A 23,017-nucleotide genomic window follows, 5' to 3' on the forward strand; every position below is an offset into this window, starting at 1 on the left:
AACAAGAATGAAACAGAAATAACTTGAATATTACATTGTTATAAAGTTGAATGCTGTACAGATCCGGGATTCCGGTACACAGGTAATATATCTATTTTGATTTGAACGAACCTTTAAAATTGAATATCGCTATTGAAATTAATTGTTCAGTGAAAGTTTTCCTTCCTGGACATTATCATTTCAGGGTGAAGCCACCTAGTTTTACAAACTTATTATATAATACCTATACAGAGTGTCTTCCAGTTCACTTTTGAATTTAAGTCAAAATGTATATTGAATGTATGAATACATTCATAATATGTTATAAATTATACTTTCTATGAGTATATATACATTTTTTAAATTTATTTCTCATTGTTGAAGATTAAGAAAAGAAACGATCAGGAATAGGTGAATATTATTGTGGAGTACGTGAGAAAGTCAATTCCTATAGGAAGTGGAAGAGAAGGAGAACTGCAGATATTATAATAATAATAATAATAAAATAATAATAATAATAACAATAACAATAATAATAATAATAATAATAATAATTATTATTATTATTATTATTATAATTTTTATTATCATTATTATTATTATTATTATTATTATTATTATTGTTCAGTAGTTTTATTTTTATAACGTGCTTTCACTTCACTACCGAGCGCAGCTCTGTGCGCCTTGGGTATGTGCTGTGGTTTGCTGTGGTGCTTTTATGTTTACTGTATTGAAAGTGTTTTGCGTAGAATGTGTGCAGTACCCAGTAGTGCAATTTTCTGTATGTTACATATATTTGTAAGTCCTGGTATTTTTGTTATGTATTTGTCTGAGTATTTTTTAATTATACCTAAGGCACCTACTATGATAGGAATTGTTTCTGTTTTTAGACTCCACATTCGAGTTATCTCTATTTCCAGGTCTTTGTATTTTGAAAGTTTTTCCATTTCTTTTCGAGAAACGTTGTCATCTGCTGGTATTGATACATCAATTAGAAAGCATTTTTTTCCTTCATGATCTTTGACAACTATATCTGGTCTATTTGCCTTAATTTCTCTATCTGTGTGTATTGGCATATCCCAGAGTATGGTTGCTTTCTCGTTTTCTGTGACCTTTTCTGGCGTGTGTTTATACCATCTTTTTTCTGTTGTTATTCCATAGTGTTGGCATAGCTTCCAGTGTATATAGGTCCCAGCTCTGTCGTGTCTGTGAATATATTCCTTCTTAGCCAGGACTGGGCAGCCAGAGATAATATGATTTATTGTTTCTTGTCGATCTCCACATATTCTACAGTTACTTGTTATATTTCTTTTCATTATGTGTTTTTGGTAATTTCTGGTGGGGAGGCTCTGGTCTTGTGCAGCAATTAAAAATCCTTCAGTCTCTGCTTTGAGTCCTGAGCTTCTCAGCCATTGCTGGGATTTTTCTCTGTCTATTTCTTTCGCATTTAGTTTAGCCCAGTATTTACCATGTAGGGGCTTTTCTTGCCATCGTTTTATCATGGTCCGTTGTTGTTCTAGCTTTAGTTTGGATTTCATTTGTTTTATAGCTTTTGTTGTTTCTTCTTCTTCTTCTTCTTCTTCTTCGTATTTGTTAGGTAGATTGATTTCTTGTTTGTATTTGTCAGCTTCCTTAAATACTGAAAACAGTTTTTTGTTTTGCTCGTGTTTTGTGGCTATTTGTATTAGCTTCCCTTGCTTCTGGAGTAGGTATTTTTGCAGTCCTATGGTGGTTATTTTATAATAGTTTTCTAGCTGTATAAGACCCCTGCCACCTTCTGTGCGTTGTATATATAGCCTTTCTATGTCAGATTTTGGGTGGTGCATCCTATATCCTGTCATTATTTTTCTTGTTTTCCTGTCTATTTTACATAGTTCGTTTAGTGTCCAGTTAAGGATGTTGTAGCTGTAGCTTATAACTGGGACAGCTAAAGTGTTGATACCCATTATCTTGTTTTTAGCATTGAGCTCTGTTTTTAGTATTGATCTAACTCGTCTATAGTACTCTTTCTTTATTTTTTCTTTCATTTGTGTATGTTGTATCCTATCTAGTTCATTGACTCCTAAATACTTATATGGTTGGCTTTCGTCTAGTTCTCTTATTTCATTGGCTTTATCTAGTGTTATATTGCTACTTTTAACTAATTTTCCTCTTTTCAGGGTTGCTTTGGCACATTTTTCTAATCCGAATTTCATGTCTATTTCCTTGGTAAAGCCGTGTACTGTCTGTAGTAGTGTTTCTAGCTCTTTGTCGTTTTTAGCATATAATTTTAGGTCATCCATATATAGAAGGTGGCTGACTGTTTTTCCATAGCATTTGTAACCGCATCCAGTTCTATTTAGCAATTCGGTTAAAGGTGTGAGTGCCAGGCAGAACAGGAGTGGAGAGAGCGTGTCTCCCTGGAATATTCCTCTTCTAATGGGGATGGCTTTCGTTTTCACAAGTCCCTCTTTTGTTTGGAGCTGTAGCACTGTCTGCCATTTGTTCATTGAGTGCTCTATGTATTTTATGATAATTGGTGCCACCTTGTTTATGGCTAGTGTTTCCAGAATCCACGTGTGGGGAACACTGTCGAAAGCCTTTTGGTAGTCCACCCAGGCCATACTGAGGCCTTTCTTCTTTCTGCGGCTGTCTTCAGTTATGGCTTTATTGATCAATAATTGATCTTTACAGCCGTATGAGCCCTTGCAGCATCCCTTCTGCTCTTCTGGAAACAGGTTGTTATTTTCCAGGTGTTTACTCAATCTCTGCGATATTATTGCAGTAAAGGCTTTGTAGATCGTAGGGAGACAGGTTATAGGTCTATAGTTTTGTGGTTTCTCCGTTTCCGTGGATTTGGGGATTAAGATGGTTTTCCCTTTTGTGAGCCATTCAGGCATTGTCTCTGGATCTGCGAGTATGTTGTTAAAGTTTTCTGCCAGCTTTTTATGCATTGCTGGCAGGTGTTTTAACCAGAAATTGGGGATCTTGTCGTGTCCAGGTGCCTTCCAGTTGCTTAGTCTTTGCAGTGTCTGGGTTACCTCTTCAGTTGTTATAGGGGCCCAGAGTTGCTCAGGTGCTAAGTTCGTTGTTTTAATGGTCCTTTTCTGGGGTTGTTGCTTCACCGACCATATTTGTTTCCAGAATTTCTCTAGTTCTTCTGCTGTTGGTGCTGAAGTAATGTCTATTTTATTTTTACCCAGTTCTTGGTAGAGTTTTTTGGGGTTGGATTTGAACTGTTTGTTTTGTTCAAAGAAACGTTGGCGTTTCTCATACCGGCGGATCCTTTGTGCTTTGGCAAGGATGTCTTGCTTTAGTTTTTCTTTTGCCTCAGGTAAGTCTTTTTCTGTAATGCTGTATTTGTACAGTATTTTTGTTTTCTTCTTGTTACTTAGTAGTGTTGATTGTTTACTAATTTCGTTGAGAATCGATAAATCTTTTCTCTTTTTTTTAATTTTGTTCTGGATGTTATTTATCCACAAGGTCTGTTTGGGTGGTAGAACTCCTGTTCGGATGGGTTTGAGTGAGTATCCTGCTTCTTTTGTGGCTGCAGTGGCTGCCGCATATATTATGTCATTTAACTCAGTGATATTGCCTGTTGTTTCTGTGGTTGTTAGTTCCGTGACGGCCAGGTTTATGCTATTTATTATTGATGTTGTTTTATTGTCTATTTTGATTTTTGGGAGATATAATCTGTGGTCCATTCTAAGATCTGTGGTTTTCAGTTCTTTGGTTATTTTCATTTTCATAGTATCGTAATTATTAGGTTTCCCTTCGTTATTTCCAGGTTTTATATTTGTTTTGCCTTCCTTTTCATTCATATGTTTGTCTGTGGTGTTCTGGTTTGGTGCTTTTTGTACACTATTATCCATCTCTACGGTCTGGGTTTGTTGTTTTTTGTTTACTTCGTTTTTGCCAGAAATGTTACGTTTGTCCTCGTGTTTTGCTATCTCAGTGTTTATATTATTATTTGGCATTGCTGTGTGACTACTATCTAGATTTTCCTGATGTATTTTTCCTTTCAATTGTTCTATTTCTATTTCTGATATTTTTTTTTGCTTTTAGAATATATCTTCTTATGTTAGCTAGTTTGTTAGGGTTCATTGTTTTATCGAGGTCTATATTTACATTATTTTTCTTCCATATTTTATATGTATGTGTTGTTGTGTTTTCGTTTTTTTGGGTAGAGCACTGCTGTGAAATAGGCGTATAGTATCGAAATGTATTCCTCACGTGTCCATTTATGCCGTTTTGGTTTTGTTTGCGGGACATGAGGAACAACGTCCGGTCCTTTATTTTGACGGTCATCGTTTTCGTAGGGTACCGGTTCGTTTATTTCTTTTGTCAGATTGTTTTGCACGTTCAGATCTTCGTATTTTTTTCGTAACAAGCTTACAGTACGCACTTCTCGGTTGTTATTCTTGGGTGTAATAATACCGGTGTTATTTAATCTGTTTGTAATTTGTTTGTACATGGTGTTTTGGGGTTCGAAGATGGTTTGATTTTGATGTAACACGTGTGTTTACGATCGCTGTGCGGGTAGTGGAGGTATCAAGTTAAAATACATCATTATATTTGGAAAGATAGAAATAAATTTCAATGAGTATTACTTACTCGGATATAATCCAGCCCCTTGTCAGCTATTTTTTGGCTCAATGCGATGTCTTTATTTCCGATGTTTTTGGATAAGTTTCGGAGCAGTGATTTATCGTTCTCACATGTTAAACTTCCCCGGTGTAGTCTCTCCTTATTATTATTATTATTATTACTATTATTATTACTATTATCATTATTATTATTATTATTATTATTATTATTACTATTATTATTATTATTATTATTACTATTATTATTATTATTATTATTATTACTATTATTGGTAGTGAGCTGGCAGAATTGGTAACATGCTGGCCGAAATGTTTGCTGTCATTTCATCTTTCTTTACGTTCTCAGTGTTCAAAGTCCACCAAGGTCTATATCTTCAAAGTCCACCAAGGTCTATATCTTCAAAGTCCACCAAGGTCTATATTTCAAAGTCCACCAAGGTCTATATTTCAAAGTCCACCAAGGTCTATATTCAAAGTCCACCAAGGTCTATATTATTATTATTATTATTATTATTATTATGCTTTCTTTATTGGTCACAAGGTCTAAACACAAAACACATAGGAACAATGCAACACAAGGGACAAGAGGAGTTTAGTACAAAGTCGTTCAAAAATAACAGTTAACACCCCAAAAGTGGGGAGTCCATCCTAGGGGCAACCGAGGAACCCCAAACATTCAGGTTATTCCAACCACCAGTGCACCTCAACAGGTGCCTCTCCTTCTCAACTCTTCCAGTTTTTAAGCGAATGTTCAGCGTGGGCCCATTCAGATGAGCCACCTTCGTCACATTCATCCCCCTTTCAACAAAAATACTGGTGGTTGGGGTGGGGAAGTACTTCCCTCTCCACCCCCAGTTCCCTTTTCAAGTGGAATTTGAAAAAGTCAATGAGGGTTTGGCCGAAGAGGAAAGACTCTGTCTTCAGTCCTTTCAGTCCCGTCCACCACAGTGCCTCATTTGCCACAGCCACCAGACAGAAGAAAACTGCCCTTCCTTCCCAGCCAAAAGAAAGCGATGGGGGCGATCTTTACGATGGACTCGGATGATAACCGGATCCATCATACACGCGTCAACGGCTGTTGACGCAAATCAGTAATGCCCGGGCACTGGATGAGTGCATGCAGGACGGTTTCGTCGCCTTGCGCACATCTTGGAAAGGTCCACCTGGCAGCACTTCCGTGTTTTTAGAGCTTGTCTCGAACTAGCAGAGCTCCCCGGTAGCACTGCCAGGCCAGGGATTTCTGGAAGTTATACATAGGCACCGACCCGAAAGTTCTTCCGAAAAAACTAGTTAATCGATCCCTCCCGACGCCCAGAGTTTCCCCGAGAACGTCGTCGCTCTTTCCCTCCACCAATCCCCTATAGAACCCCATAATTGCCAATCGTTGCCCGACTGGCAACAAACTATGAGTGCTTGCCGACATTCCTGGTGCCAAGCGCCCTTTCTTGATTTACGCTTGATCCAGGACATCGAGGTGACCCCATAATTGCCAATCGTTGCCTGACTGGCAACAAACTGAGTGCTTGCCGACACTCCAGGTGCCAAGCGCCCTTTCTTGATTTACGCTTGATCCAGGACTGTAGCTCCGTCAATGAAACGAGCTACGGGAAATCCCGTCCGACAAATGGCAACAAGCTCGCTGGAGATGTCACAGCCTCAGCGCATGTCTGCGCAATATTAGCCACGGCATGTCCAGTCCTCCACTTAGCGGCCATTGACAGTTGATAGATCGTCTGACGAGCGGAACACATCCCTTCCACAAAAAGCGGATGAGGAAGCGTTCCAGCTTGATCAGCCACGAAGTGAAGCAAGAGACGACGGTCAGGCGGTAGTGGATGACGGAAGTGATGTATGTATTCGCCACCTCCGCCGATCCTTCAGGGACAGCTTCCTCTCTGCCCATTTCTGGGTGAGATTGGCCACTCTGCTCGTCACCGCCTCCTAGTTCTTGGCCACCTGGAGGTCCGGACCAAACCAGACCTCGAGCAGTTTAAAATAAGGTGATTAAAGTCAAAATAAGCAACAAGGATATCCACAGTTAATGCAATACGATCGTTTCATTGCTTAATTAAATGGAGTCGCATGAAACGATCGTACTTTGGATATCCTTGTTCCTTATTTTGACTATATATATATATATATATATAAACATAATTAAGGGATCAGCAACAGTTGCTTCACCACATACCGAAGTTCAGAAATAGCATCTAAAGTGCTGAAACTCCAACAGATAGCAATACTTATAGCAATAAATGTATAAGAACTTTTAAATAAGTTCTTCACCGATAATGGTGTTTACATACCGAAGGGCTTGGTAAAAATTATTAATTATTAATTTATTAATAAATTAATAATCCTTTTCCCTTTTATTTGTAATGATATATATATCGTTTGGGTATGGTAGATGAGTTCAGCAAAAATTTAGATTCAGATGAATAAAGGTACTTAAGTTGAGGCACCAGAATTTAGTACGGTATTATCCATACAGTTTCAAAATAAGGTGATTAAAATCAAAATAAAAGTAAGCAACAAGGATATCCAGAGGTAATATCCGTGTTGCTACCCATTCTTACCATATCAAAAGGCAGTTACCCTACCAGATGTCTTCCGGCGTCAAAGTTATCATCTACTATATTCTTCAGAGAATATACAATTTCTTAAAACAGAAATAACTTCACAGCTACAAAATATTCAATCGCTCTGAAAAAATTGCAGGAGACTGTCACTTGCTAGAATATGCTGTATTTTCCAATTACCGATATATAATTTGCAAGTGTGTGTGTATCATCATGTGTGTGTGTGTGTGTGTGTGTGTGTGTGTGTGCATATGTATAACTCATATGTATATAGTTCAGATTTACCGAAAACAAAAGACGAACAAGTTGGTGTATTAGTTTAACGCTCGGGACTTTTCCGAAAATGGAAAAGTCTTTTACATTTCGAGCCTACGCTGTTCGAAAACATACACAAGCATAGAAATATTCACAGACAAATTTCCGCCTCCCACTCCGTCTGTGTGCATAGTGACGCATACACAAATATTTGGATGAAGCTTACATGCACATACACACCTACATGCACACATACACGTACGCACACAGGTTCATTACGTACATACATAGATACTTATACGTAAATGTGTGTATGTACTTATATGTATGTGTATTCATATATATATTCATATGTATATATAGATGGTATATATATATATATATATATATATGTGTTATATATGTGTGTGTATATCTGTGTTTGTATATGTGTATGTGTGTGTACGTGTGTATGTTGAGTACTTTTCTCACGTTACACGTATAACATACTCCAAACAAAGACCAACACATACACTCAAAGACAGAGAGAGAGAGAGAGGGAGAGAGAAAGAGAGAGACAGGCAGACACACAGACAGGCAGACACACAGACAGGCACTCATTATCATCCAAAAAAATATACACAAGTACCCAAATATTCACAGAAAATTTCCCACCTCGCACTCTGTCTCTGTGTATAGTGACGCATACACAAACATTTCGATGCAAGTGTATACACACGTACGCACACATACATTACGTGCATACATTGATGCTTGTACCCATATATACATATATATATATATATACACACGCACAAATGTGTGTGTGTGTGTGTGTGTGTGTGTGTGTGTGTGTGGTGTGAGTGAGGGTGCGTGGCCAAGTGCTTAGGATGTTGCGCACAAGACCGCGAGACCGTTGTTTCCATTCCCAGGTAAGGCGGTGCATTGTGTTCTTGAGCAAAACACTTCACCTCACATTACTCTGCAATCACTTTGACAACTGACGTGTACCTGTACGGACGATGCTGATTTGATAGAGAGAGTGAGCTAATACACAGCGCAAACATCTAATTACTATAAACAAAACATGTGGAGGTTGCTCAGCAATAAAGTGCAGCAGCCTCATCTGGCGAAAAAAGTGTAAAACATGTAAAACTAAGTAAATATTGCAAAATCTAATTTCTTTTAGGTAACCCCTCGTGTGTGTATGTGTGTTACGTACTGAGTACAAACTCCACCGAGGTCGGCAGTTTTTTTATCGGCAGTAAATATAAAAAATGCCGATTTTCTTCCAAAATTAGCCAAAAAAAGGATCTTGTTCAAAACGGGGCACCAGTTTTCATTTATGTTTTATGTAGTGTTTTTGGTACCGAAAGACTTTCAAACTTCGTATACTTATCTATTTTGTGTTATAGAACAGAAAAAGAATTTTGTATTCGAATTTATTTCATGTAAAAAATTGTCTTATTTCGATAATTTCTACTAATCACTGACAAGTATTCAGTTGAAAACAGTTAGCGCTGTAACGGTGTATATCGTATTAATCCCCTAACCCTAACCCTAACCCTAACTAGACTGTTAACCCTAACCCTAAAACTAACCCTAACTCTAGAATCTGAACTCTAAAATTGTTACACACATAGATACGCACAGCGTAATTTATTATATAAACAATATATGCGTACAAATTACGATTAAACCGGATGAAATATGTCACAGGGGATAACATTTTTATGACCGGCCAGCAGTAACTCTATTCAGCTGAATAGACGTCAGTGATTGGTTGAAATTATAGAAATACGACAACTTTAACATGGAATAACTTGCGATGTACGTTTTTTGTTAAGAAGACTAAGAGTAAAAGATGTTTTATATGACACATTCTACCAGTGTCCCAAGTTTCAAAGTGTTTCGTTAAGAAAATACTGGTGCCCCCGTTTTGAACTAGATCCCCCAAAAAAATCATTATTAATAAATTTCAGGGTAGCAAAAAATTATTTAGAAATTTTTTGCCAGCAGTGGTCTAGCGTGAAGAACAAATCTAGTCAATAGACTAAACATTATCAACCACATATACTCAGTGTGGGTGCGCTGCTTGTTTGCCGTAGCCTGCGATTTGGCGCGCTGGGGATAACTCTCTCAAAGCTATAACACCTGAAAGTCATAAACAGGTGAGGCAACTCACCCCAAATCCCATTCAGGAGCGATGGGCATCGATGTTTCGCCATTTTTGTGACTTATCAACATAACGTACGTAAACCGAATTGGAGGCGAGCTGAATCGCTAGTACATGATTATATACAAATACTATTGTGTGTGTATATACATATATACATGGATAAATAGATACATACATACATACATACATACATACATACATACATACATGTATATATAGATGTGTATGTATGTATAAATATATGTATGTATGTGTATATGTGTGTGTGTGTGTGTGTGTGTGTGTGTGTGCAAGGGAAAAAAACCGGTGTAGCTTGGTATCAGCGATGGCGCAAGCCTTTTGTACATAGGAGTTAACTGGATCAGCGTCAAATAAAGTGCTCAAGGATGCAACAAAGAGCGCAGTCCAAAAATCAAACTCACAACCTCACGATTGTAAACCCGACGCTCTAACCATTGAGTCGCGTGCGCGCGTGTGTGTGCGTGTGTGAAGGCATATATATCTATAGAATATACACAAATATATATATGTATGTATATCTATATACATATATGTATATATATGTAGATAGATAGCTACATAGGTAGATAGATAGATAGATAGATAGATAGATAGATAGATAGATAGATAGATAGATAGATAGATAGGCAGATAGATAGATAGATAGATAGATAGATAGATAGATAGATAGATAGACAGACAGATAGCTAGGTAGCTAGCTAGGTAGCTAGCTAGATAGATAGACAGACAGACAGACAGACAGACAGATAGATAGATAGATAGATAGATAGATAGATAGATAGATAGATAGATAGATAGATAGATAGATAGATAGATAGATATAAAGCCTGGTTCCATGAAAAGAAAGAGTGAATGAAATAAAGTGATACAGAATTTAGAGAGAATACGCTATAACTCTGAGTTTCATATTTGAATTGCACCATTTGATGAAAATAGGGGGAACAATTCATAAGATTTACGTAGGAGTTGCTTCACTCTTGTGTCCATAAGAGAAAGGTTAAGAAGACAACAGGGGGTGGGAGATTCAGAAAGAATAGGACGGAAATAGAGGAATGGAGGAGGGGGAGAATAATTGACAATTACATTTCGATTTTAAATTAAAAATAAGTATTTCCACTTTTATTTTTCTATTTTATTCACCTTTTTTACTTACTTCATACTCACACGCAGACATACTCGAGCGCACCCCTCCACACACACACCCATACACTTATGGTGCCATCTTATAGCATAAGCACACTGGACAGTTGCCCAGGAACCTCACTGGTCTCAGGGCTCAATTCCGATCTTCCGTATATACTATGGCTTGCAGTCAATAAATAAATACTGCAGAAACCAATGAATGATTAGACCGGATACCTTAATGCAATTGAGAGGACCCTGAACACACACACACACATACTCACATCCATACATGTGTGTGTGTGTGTGTGTGTGTGTGTGTGTGTGTGTGTGTGTGGTGGATTTATGTATTAGGTATAGCCTGGGAAAACAAACCACCAGGGCAGAAACACGTGTAGCGTTCATTAATATTATTTTCTTTCCCCACAGACTAATAACAGGTAAGGTATATATATATTTTTTAATATGTTTAAATAATTTTTAATTAATTCTATTGTACTTTATTTTATTGTATATTATAGTAGGCTTTAAAATGCTTATATTATTAGATTAGTATTTTGGATATAATTTTCTATGTGTACTCCACAAAATAAGGTTGTGGTCCTATTGGTAAAATCCCAAATTTGTAATTATATATATATATATATATATATATATATATATATATATATATATATATATATATACATACATACCTTTTATCCTTTCTGCATTTTCCCTCTAGCCTCTTCAACTTTATTTTTCCTCCACTTGTGTGTATCTTTGCCTCTAGTTCTTTAATTTAGGGGAAATGACTCTTACATAAATACCAGGAGTTGTAAAACTTATGACAAAACTCTCTGCATTGGGTGTGAAAGATAATCTTTTTAACTGGTTGGAGTCCTTCATTCTCAATCGGAAAGAGGTAGTCACGGTTCTAGGACAGCATTCTCCACGCTATGAGGTGTCATCTGATGTACCGCAAGGGATCTGTTCTTGGTACTCTTTTGTTTGTTGCATACATAAATAACACAGATACCATTTTAAATAATGCCACAGAGCTGAAATATGCAGATGAAATCAAGCTGTACCATGAGATAAAAAGGACAAATCCTGAATACTATTAGATCTTTCCTGCAACAGATCTGGACACAATGGAGCAATGGATCACGGACTGGGACTCAGTCTGGCTGTGGACAAGTGTACCACCATGCATTTGGGAGGAAAAACCCAGCGTCCACATCCTCCCGCCACAACACTAATATCAAGAAGTCTTCTTGTGAACACGACCTGGGCATTACTGTCAGCAGCGACTTACACTGGACAAAGAACATGTCTAAAATTGTCAAGAAGGCCGAGGGTGTCTTGGTATCACTCAGCAAGACCTTTGTCAACTGCTCTCCAGCTATCTATTTAAGGTTGTATATGGCTATGGTGCGGACACACTTGGAATTCGCATCACCAGTCTGGAACCCCTATCTTGCTCAGAACATTGACCTCCTGGAAACTGTTCAGAGACGGGCAACCAAACGAATGCCCTCCATCAGGCATCTACCATACTCTGAACGCTTTGCTTCCCTTCCCTGGGCATGGATACATTGAAACTCCGATGTCTGGCAACTAAAGAAATAAAAGAAAATTATTATTATTATTATTATTATTATTATTATTATTATTATTAGATTGAATTTGTTTATCAATTTGATATTTTATGATAAAATCGAATTTCTGGAAAGAACGTTATCATTATACATGTACACACACACACACGCATACACACACACACACACACACACATATGCACATGCATGTATACATGTATGTATATACACATGCATGTATACATGTATGTATATGCACGTGTGTATTGTGTCTGTGTGTGTGTATTCTTTTACTTGTTTCAGTCATTTAACTGTGGCCATGCTGGGGCACCACCTAATGTGTGTGTGTGTGTGTGTGTGTGAGTGAGTACTAGATAAAGATAGTTATAGCCGTTCTACGGAGTTACCCATAGTTTCACGTCCATAAAGCGCATAGCTTTACAACGTCTCTTCAGACCCTAATGGCCGGTGGCCTGTAACCTCTATTCAAAAGAAAATCCTCGTGGCAAGTTGTTGAGCACGCAGACACAGTTGTGCGCAGCTTGCAACGCTTGGTCCCGTTGATGTACAGTGGTCATTATGGTCTGAAGGGACACTGTAAAGCTAAGCGCTTTATAAACGAGCCCCTATAATTCGCTGTCCAAACCGGATAACGAATTGTGTCACAACCCCCAAAAGGCGAGGTGTTCGAACTCAGAACTCAAAGAACTGAAACAAATACCACAAGGTATCCAGTTCCATTAATCCATCGCCTTGGGTTGATACATTTTTTTTTATCTACCCCGAAAGGATAAAAGGTGAAGTTGACCTCGGCGGTATTTGAACTTGCCGTGCAGAGAGACATGACAAATGAATAACATTTGTATTACTTATTCTCTAACAAAATAATGATTGATACTACAGTATTGTCACAGCTTTCAATGGTGAATTATAATACCAGTGGTTGCTCGATCTGCTACAAGTAGTAAGCAAATTTCTTTCAAATTACGTCCTACCGCCTTAAACAAGGAATAGCCGCACTAAATAATACACGCCTATGTATTGCCTAAAAACGACATGATGGTCAGGTCATAAATGTATTTTCTCCATGGTCCGATCAATGAAGACTGTCCTGGGACGGCTAAACTGTAGTAACTTATATATAACTAGGCTCTCTCGTTCTACCATTATACAACGAAAGAGCGATGACCAGGCACAAATTGGCCATTCGTGATTAGCAAGGTAAATAAACGGCAGCAAAAATTCATTTAGCAACACATCTTATTGCTAATTGATATAAACTTAATCTGAAATAACAATGATGTTTTAGCAATAGATGAAAGTAGCAATTTGAAATCCCAAAACCGTGTAGAGATTTTAACAAGGTAAATAACTCTTTATTACAAATAATGATTACTTCCCTTATGCTTGAACACTGAGCGGTTTTGATTTTCTTGTGTCACTCTTTTGTTTCTGCTATATATATATATATATATATATATATATATATATATATATATATATATATATATATATATATATATATATATATATATATATATATATATATATTTATGTATATATTAATATTGTCTCGGTTGAAAAACTTCGATAATGCAAATATGTTAATAGTTACCAGGGTAGCAAAAATCACACAAAAACTGGGATATTATACCCGGTTAATGGGTAGAAGTTCCATGTTAAAGTGATGTATTTTGAGTAGATATAAAGAACAATAATAAATGGACCATATATATATATATATATATATATATATATATATATACACACACATACACACATTAATTCTCACATACATCAAACAAATACACATTTACTTTCATATGCGAAATGAATATCGTTTATTTCAACGTGAAGTAGTTACCTCCCTTATCATTAAAACTCTCTAATTCCACAGAAACCACTTTCATTCACACAACACGTGTTTGGGCGCCATCATTAACTGAATCCTTTTTCTTCAGTTTGAAATTTGCGCCAGCTTCTTTATTCTTCGTTCTTATCTTTGTAAAAGAACTTTTTAAATCAATTAATACGATATGTCTATTGGCGTTCCAATCAAGGTGCTGCACGAAGCAGAAGGTCACACCGTGACCTGTGAAACTACAACAGGCGAAGTTTACCGAGGAAAATTGGTCGAAGCCGAAGACAACATGAATTGCCAAATGTCCAATATTAATGTAACATATCGCGATGGACGTGTGGCTACGTTGGAGAATGTGTTTATTCGCGGTAGTAAAATACGATTTTTGATTTTACCAGATATGTTAAAGAATGCTCCCATGTTTAAGAAAGTCCAGGGCAAAGGTGGGACCAGCGGCGGAGCTGGCCGCGGAAAATCTGCTATTTTACGTGCGCAAGGTATATTGTTCATCTGTTTTTTATTCATCCACTGATATATATATGTATGTGTGTGTGTGTGTGTGTATGTGCTATTTTACTCGTGTATTTATCATAGCTAACCTTGGCAGAGGTACCGTCGCCACTAACTTTAATAAACTACCAGTTTTCAATACTAAAATCCGTTTCTTTAAATTTTAAACATTTGTATTTCGTTGATGAAAGCTTGTTATTATCCACATTGATTGATATTTAAATGCTACCCTTAAAATGCATAAATGAAATAGTGTAAAAACAAAAATGTTGTTACTTAACTCAGCCCTGATTGTTGATCTCTAACCACAACCATTCTAACCGTGACCATTCCGTCTTTTCAGACACAATATCTATCGAATTAGAGGCGGAAGTCTGAAATAGGTCGCCCATAGTTCGATTTTCTACGTTTTGAAGCCTGTTTTTCCATGTTTTTTCACTCCGCACTTCAAAATGATGGGGGAAAAGCTTGTTTATGGAAACAAATCTTTTAAAAAAAAAGACTTCGTCCCCTTCGCCCATATATATATATGAACAGATGTGTTGCTTTCTAAATTTCGTGGTATTTACTGAGATTTTTTGAAAACATTCACATCTGTGGACCATGTATGCTGCGGTAGAGTGGCTAAAAACGTGTAACCCTCATCAAGCAGACAGACCTATAATCAAAGGAGTTTCATGTATTTATTGGCGGTTATTTTCGGAAAATTGATCCCAGGACTTAGTCTTTGTAAACCCAGTACTTATTCTACTGGTCTCTTTTGCCAAACCGCTAAGTTACATCGACATAAACACACCAACATCGGTTGTCAAGCGATAGAGGGGGAACAAAGACACATACCTAAATATATATATATATATGCAGTGGGCTTCTTTCAGTTTCTGTCTACCAAATCCACTCACAAGGCTTTGGTTGGCTCGAGACTATAGTAGAAGGCATTTGCCCAAAGTGTCACGCAGAACCATGCACTTGGGAAGTAAGCTTCTTTAAAAAAATTGTTTTAACTCAGAGTTTAAAATACGGACAGTCTGAATTTTTGGCTTAAATCCCAGCAATAGGCCGGCCATTAAATGTGTTTGTGGGGAGAAAGATATTGATGAACATCAATACATCAGATTGACAAAACAAATGAGGTGGTCATGAGATGTGCTAAAAATAACAGCTAAATAGTTCTTAAATCACACATTGAAACATTTTCCTGTTTAGTTTTTGCGTAATTGTATGAATGTACGTGTCTATAATACAAATTCGCAAAAAAATTGTGAAAATTCCGAAAAATAAAGTTATGAGGGTCGTTATATGGCATGCTTAATGCATAACTCTGCTTATATGTATTTTCCTTTTTATGCGAGTATGGTCTGACCAGTGATTCTCAACCATGGTCCATGTAAGATTTGTTGTTAAAATTTAAGTCCAATAAACTGGTTACATTTCTACAATACACAAAATATTTAAGCATTTTTCTTAATACAGTTCCTAAATAATATTTAATCATTGCATTATAATAAAAGCTTGTAGACATTGAATGGCAGCAAGGGTTCCTCCTCCTTGAATAAAATAAGAATCAAAGAGGTCCATGGGCAGAAAATGGTTGAGAAGCAATTAGACCAGGGGTTCTCAACCACTTTTTATCTATGGACCCCTTTCATTACTATTTTATTCTGGTGGACCCCATAGCCATTCAATGTTTAAAAACTAGTTTTATAAATACTTCTTTCAAAAGTCTTATTTGATTTTTGAACATTAACTTGTGAAACCTAGCTGTTACTTGCAATACATATCAATACATACGCCTAAAGCAAAATGTTTTCAGAGTCCCTTAATTGTGGATCCCTAATTTACTAATTTGTTGTGTGGACCCCAGTTGAGAACCCATTTGACTTAAATATATTTGAGGCATTGTTTTACAGTTGGATGGCCTTCTTGTCATTAACTCTCCCTTGTTTTTCAAGTAAGGGTCACCTCTGGCATTATATTTTGGCTTTGATAGTTTTATCATATCGGTTATGTTTAGGGAACTTGGTGCTATGGAGCCAGTACTAAATTAATCTTCAGAACTGATGTTGTAGGCCCCTGAGGTCAACTATAATCAAGCCAACCTATTATCAGTGACACTTGACCATTCTATTTTCATGAAATATGTAAAGTGTATTCTTCAGTGTGTTCTTTTTTTAAAAAATGATGAGGTATTATTTGAGGGAGATTTGACTGCTGTATTTAGCTGATTGAGCCGTCTTGGAACTGCTTATTTCCTTGCAGGATCCTGATTTGTAGAATTAGAACTGTTTTGAAGAAGGAAATAACTATGTTTAGTGATAAGTTTGGTCATGTTTTTCTTTCCTCAGCATAGGTGCAAGTGTGGCTGTGTGGTATGAAGTTTGCTTCCCAGCCACATGGTTCCGGGTTCAGTCCTACAGTGTGAAACCTTGTGCAAATGTCTTCTGCTATAGCCTCAGGTCAACCAAAGCCTTGTGAGTGGATTTGGTAAATGGAAACTGAGAGAAATCTGTTGTGTATATATATATTGGAGGAGGTGATCTTTCATCATCCGACACAAGATCACTTCCTCCAATGCCCCCTCCCCTCTCAAAAGATTTTTTTTGTCTTGCAAGGTACTTGGTGACCCTGTCAGTGCACTTAAAAAGCATCCAGTCCACACTGTAAAGTGGTTGGCATTTGGAAGGGCATCCAGCTGTAAAAACCTTGCCAAAACTGACCTCACCTGTGCTTGTGCCACGTAAAAAGCACTCAGTCCACTCTGCTGAGTGGTTGGTGTTAGGAAGAGCATCCAGCTGTAAAAATCCTGTCACAACAGTCACAGAAGTCTGGTGCAGGCTTCTGCCAAACTGTCTCACCCACACCAGCATGGAAGGTGGACGTTAAATGATGATGATGTATGTGTGTGTGTTGGTGTTTACCCCTACCTCACACACACACATTGATTTACAACCAAAGCAGGTGTGTTTACGTCCCTAACAACACAGTCTAACATGCACTCGGGGTACTCTACATACTCTTGATACTGGCCAACATCACCTTACTTGTAGTAACAGGCTCATTCCACTTGTCACGTGGGAGGGGTGAACCATTATTACTAATTCTCTACAGCATGTATATATGTGTGTGTCTGTGTTTGTTCCCCTATCACTGCTTGACAACTGGTGTTGGTGTGTTTGCATCTCCGTTACTTAGCAGTTTGGCAAAAGAGATCAATAGAATAAGTACTAGGCTTAAAAAATAAGTCCTGGGGCGATCTGCTGATGCCAACTGACTAAAATAATTAAAAGAATATATATGAGTTATCAATTGGCAATAAGGGGTAGCCCCCCCCCCACACACACACACACATACATTCTGGGTTGTAAGATTTTTGTAAATACCGTATCCCAGTTTGTATCATCACTTAATAAGTATTTGCCATAGTTTCTCCTAGATTCTTTACAAGTTTTTAATTTGTTACTGACTGATACTTTTTTATTCACATTGTAAAGTAGTTCCACTCATTTATTACCTTTTATTGTCTTGATGGTTAATGAATTACTTGTTGATCTGTTGTATGTGCTGTTGAACAATTATACTTTATACTGGCAACATAGAACTCCTTAGCAAGCAAGGGCTGCTGCTGTTATTGTTGCTGCATTGTCTCTTTTTATAGAGTTGGCTGGGACAGTTAACACCTTGCAGTCTGTAGAACCAGTAAAAAAGGTTCTACCCTACAAGGATTAATTGGATCCAGGCATGGCTGTGTGATTATCCCTTTCATGACCATATTCCTGTTGAGATATACTGCCTTTGTTTCAATTAATTTCGAAAATAAAAAAACAATCATTAAGTTGGTCTTTAGAGCATAAATTAACATGACACTTTAGTGGAAGGTTTTAATTTGAACCGTTTTCAAACAAGATGTTGTTTTGGGGGTTTTTTTTTTGCTGTCATAGAATTGGGGTGGTCTCAAGTAGGTTGGAATCAAAAGGGTTAAAGAGTTTTACTTCACTACTTCACTACCCCTGTGCAGCATCTGGTTGACCAAAGCCTTCTGAATGAAATCTGTTTGGCAGAAACTATGTCTATACCACTTAGCCCTTTGAGTCCACTCTGTCACATTCATTCAAGTCACAGCTTCAGTCTGAGTATATAACTTCTTCCCACCAGTTCCAATGTGCTACCTTTCGTCCCTTGATTAAGTCATTAAGAAAAAATAGAATTTAAAAAAACTGAAGGGCCTAGTGTTTTCTTATGCCACATCTTTGCAATGCTGATGTTGCAAAAAACCTGAAAGGTCTAAATCCACTGATGTATAGTACACCACCACCATCATCACCACTCACTTACACCAAATACTCGACTTCATTCTTTAACAGTTTAACCCTTTAGCATTCAAATTGGCCATATCTCGCCCAAATATTCCACCTGTTTTGTGTTCAAACTGACCAGGTCTGGTTATTGTACAATGTCATTCAAAAAATAAACAATCACATCATTGAAATATTGAAGCTGCAGGGTAATACCTGATTAATTAAAAACTGTGAGTATATAAAGCATTAAATTCGGCAGAATAATCTGGATGCTATAGAGTTAATGATCTCTATTGATGAAACAACACTGGCAATCATCTCTTGCATTGCTGCAAGGATACAAATTTGAAAGAGGAGCACTTGAAATTAATTTAAGCTTAGAATATGACTGGTTAATATACGCCTTGAGCAATGGAAGGCAAAGTCAACCAATTATGCAGAGTTTGGACAAAATATTCAGTTAGGTATCTGACTCTAGCATTCAGATGTAATGCTTATTTATTCACATTGTTTTGAATTAATCATACTTGTAGCTTTGGAAATTCGATGATGTGCTAATTAATTTTTAGAATGACATTGTAGGGTAGGTGTGAGATGCCTGATATGACTGGCTTGAATGCTAAAGGGTTAATCCAGCGTTCTAATAATATTCCTGCTACTCTGAAGTAGATTTGAGCTGAGCATTAATTAAACCTCTGCATAGTCTCTATCTACAACTTGGTAGACTGAGCCAGTGAGAGTTAAATGCTTGCCACGGCACTGCACAGCATCATTGTGCATTGAAACTGACTAACCTGTGCTAATGAACTTTATTGAAAGTACTCACCTTGTACTCAAAATTCAACGGAAGTTGGACTTGTTTGTTGCTGTGGTATAAACTTGGTGACTTTACCATCCTGAATAAAACTGTCTCTGTAGCTTCATTGAGTTTGAATTAATAAATGTGTGATTTTTTTTCTTTTTTTTTTTCTACACGGACTTTAATGTTATACATATATATAATATATATACATATATATACACACACACACCAACTCTCTCTTCTTCCAAAGGCTATCAGAATACCAATTATACTGATATTCTCAATACTTTTCATTCAATTTTATTTTGCAAAATAATCGAAGACCTGAAAGGGATAACCTTTATAAAACTGCTCTTTTTTTTTTTTTTTTTTTTTGCCTTTTTCCTTTCTTTCTTTCATGTATTTCTGTTATTCCCCCCTGCAGGCTTATTCAAAGTTTCATTATCAGATGAAAAGTCAAATGCCATCTTCTCAATAATAACTTTTGTCTTTAATAAATTCTCCAATGTTGATCTTTTCCACTCTAAATGCCAACCGTCTCTTGTATATATAGCAACTAATAAAAAGAAGTTGGAAGGATGGGGGGGGGGGGGGGTAGATGGGTAATAATTAAAATCAGTCAGTAAACATTAATTTTAATTTAACCAACTTTACTAAACATTAATTAGTTTGTGTTGATTAATGATAGGGAGAATACAAATGACATACATTTACTTTGACTCGATAATGTCATTTTTACTGTCTTTCCATAATCTTTATGGCTATTTTGGTTCGTTGTTATTTAGCATTATTTTCATCCTCTTCGGGGTTTGTAAGATAAATACCAGTTGAACACTGGGGTTGATGTAATAACTTACTCCTTTCCCAACCTTGCTGGCTCTTGTGCCAAAATTTGAAACCATTATTATTTAGCTTGTAGAATAAATTGTCTAGTGGCATTTCTGGCTCTTTACATTCTGAGTTCAGATTCTACTATGGTCAACTTTGGGATTGGTCTCACTTTGGTACTTTGGATAAGTCTCTTCTACTAGGACCAACCAATGCTTTGTAGAGGAATTTGGTTGAAAGAAACCGGTCATATATATATATATAGGAAAGGCATCCAGCTGTAGAAACCAAGCTAAATTGGACTGGAGCCTGGTACAGCTGTCCAATTTACCAGTTCCAGTCAAACCATTTAACCTACGCCAGCATGGGAAATGGATGTTAAATGATGATGGTGATACATACACTTATACACACACGTGTATGTATGTGTGTGTGTGCATATATATATATATATATATATATATATATACACACACACATATATACATGTGCACACATACTTTTCCACTATAGGCACAAAGCCCAAAATTTCATTGAGGGAGCCAGTCAATTAGATCAACCCAAGTATACAACTGGTACTTAATTTATCAACCCTGAAAGGGTGAAAGGCAAAGTCAACCTCAACAGAATTTGAACTCAAAACATAAAGACAGATGAAATACTGCTAAGCATTTTACCCGGCATGCTACCGTTTCTGCCAGCTCGCTGCCTTCAGGTGCACACACACAACATAGACATACACGTGGGAATGGTGACATTATTACTGCTTGTCCTGTGCATTTAAAGACCTTTGGAATAAAAGAAAAAAATCCCTTACTAAGCATTGATGACAGGAAGTGCATCCAGCTGTAAAATCATGCCTCAGAGTCACCCTGCATCTAATTCATGCCACCATAAAAAGAAAACATAGATATTACATGGATGATTGCAAACCATAATAGTGCTCCTGCTCTCTATATGGTAGTGTGTATGATCATAAAAGATCCCCATGATGATATCACTCTATACCGTATATCCAAGCAGAGTTGTTCCTTGTGTCTCACTGTTTGCACGGCATGTAAATGTATGGGTCTTGTAATGTTTGGTCATCACACAACTTTGGCTGGAATGATCATTTATTGACCCCCCCCCCCCCCGCCATGCAACAAAGCAGAGTATAAACCAATGGGGTGATTCTTCACACAATCACTGTACCTACTAAACATGGTAATTGAATCTCCCTCAAAACACATTCCACTGTCTTAAAAATAAAGCAATGTGTTGCATGATGTAACCCTAGATACCTGTAAAAAAAAAAAAAAAAAAAAAAAAAAAAAAAAAAAGATAGGATGGTTATGGTTGGAATGTTTTCGATCATCAGAAGTTTGTTGAGAGATGACCGAGGCTGTTTATACTGATAGAAGCATTGTCACTTAACAACTTGAGGACTCTCAATCATTCTGACTTTTACATAATAAGCATTAAGCTGTCTTTTATTGATAGAACTTCCATTTGTATATTTTATACTTGTTTTATAATCTTCCTCTTTTATTTCATTTCAGCTGCCCGAGGTCGAGGTCGTGGAGGTCGAGGAAATGTGTTCCAAAGAAGAAAATAGTTTTTATTTATTTCTACTTTTTTATTTTTTAAATCAATTTTTTTAATATTATTATTATTTTTGTATCAATCAACCTAGACTTCTCATATCCTCAAGATCCTTTCTATACAGACCAGATAGTCGGAATATCATCAAACTGTCATGAACTCAAGTTTTTCTCATTCCTACCTTTTTTCACCACCTCTCTCCCTCTCTTTCTCTCTCACACATTTTTTTCTCATGCAATAAATATTTCTTCATTTTATAACTTATTTTATTCATTATATTGACTTTAAAAAATTTGTTTTCAAATCTCCTCAACAGTGATTTCGAATTTTGGCACAAGGCCAGCAATTTCAGGGGAGTAAGTAATTACATCGACCCCCCAACACTCAACTGGTACTTATTTTATCGACCCTGAAAGGATGAAAGGTAAAGCCAACCTCAGTGGAGTAGAGGTAGGAAGAATACAGTATGTCTGTAAGCTAGAGGACGGAACATGTCTGAGTGACTTAATACCAATCAGTTGGGTGGCCCTTTTCTGGGGGCAGTCTAGAGTGCCTGTGCTCGGCAGCACTGTCCCAGATGTGGGAACAATACCCGGTAGTGTGTCTCACATGAGTTTCAAAGATAGTAATTGTTGAGGGCCGAAGTATCAGCTGATCCTGAAGAGAAGGGTTGGTTGTTTGCATGTTTCAGTGATAGTGAAACCTAATATTTGGCACAATGGTGAGGGCTCTGGTCGTGTGCTTGTGCTTAAAGGTGGGGCACCCTAGAGAAGGTAAAATGAGGAAGAGAAATCTGTCCAGATGTGCTGCAATACGATGATGTGATGAAGATGCTATAAATCTAAGATATGATAAAGGTG

At 37.1% G+C, this 23,017-nt stretch overlaps 1 protein-coding gene and 1 long non-coding RNA gene across 2 annotated transcripts in view; both read left to right on the forward strand.

The window, feature by feature from the left end:
- LOC128248027 (uncharacterized) overlaps window positions 1–5,110 on the forward strand; it is a 5,606-nt gene extending 496 nt beyond the window's left edge. Inside the window, exons 2-3 of the long non-coding RNA XR_008264300.1 lie at window positions 1–82; window positions 4,912–5,110. The exon at window positions 1–82 is cut by the window's left edge and continues 154 nt beyond it. This is a non-coding gene — a long non-coding RNA (uncharacterized LOC128248027). The remainder of the gene's footprint in view (window positions 83–4,911) is intronic.
- Window positions 5,111–14,166: 9,056 nt separating this feature from the next.
- Window positions 14,167–22,417, forward strand: LOC106867236 (small nuclear ribonucleoprotein Sm D3). Its single transcript, XM_014912046.3, has 2 exons — window positions 14,167–14,635; window positions 22,115–22,417. The coding sequence occupies exons 1-2, from the start codon at window positions 14,314–14,316 to the stop codon at window positions 22,168–22,170; spliced, it is 378 nt and encodes a 125-aa protein (XP_014767532.1). The 5' UTR covers window positions 14,167–14,313; the 3' UTR covers window positions 22,171–22,417.
- Window positions 22,418–23,017: the final 600 nt, after the last annotated feature.

Source organism: Octopus bimaculoides, chromosome 6 (assembly GCF_046866305.1).
Source record: "Octopus bimaculoides isolate indiv1 chromosome 6, ASM4686630v1, whole genome shotgun sequence".
NCBI classification, from domain to species: Eukaryota; Metazoa; Mollusca; class Cephalopoda; order Octopoda; family Octopodidae; genus Octopus; species Octopus bimaculoides.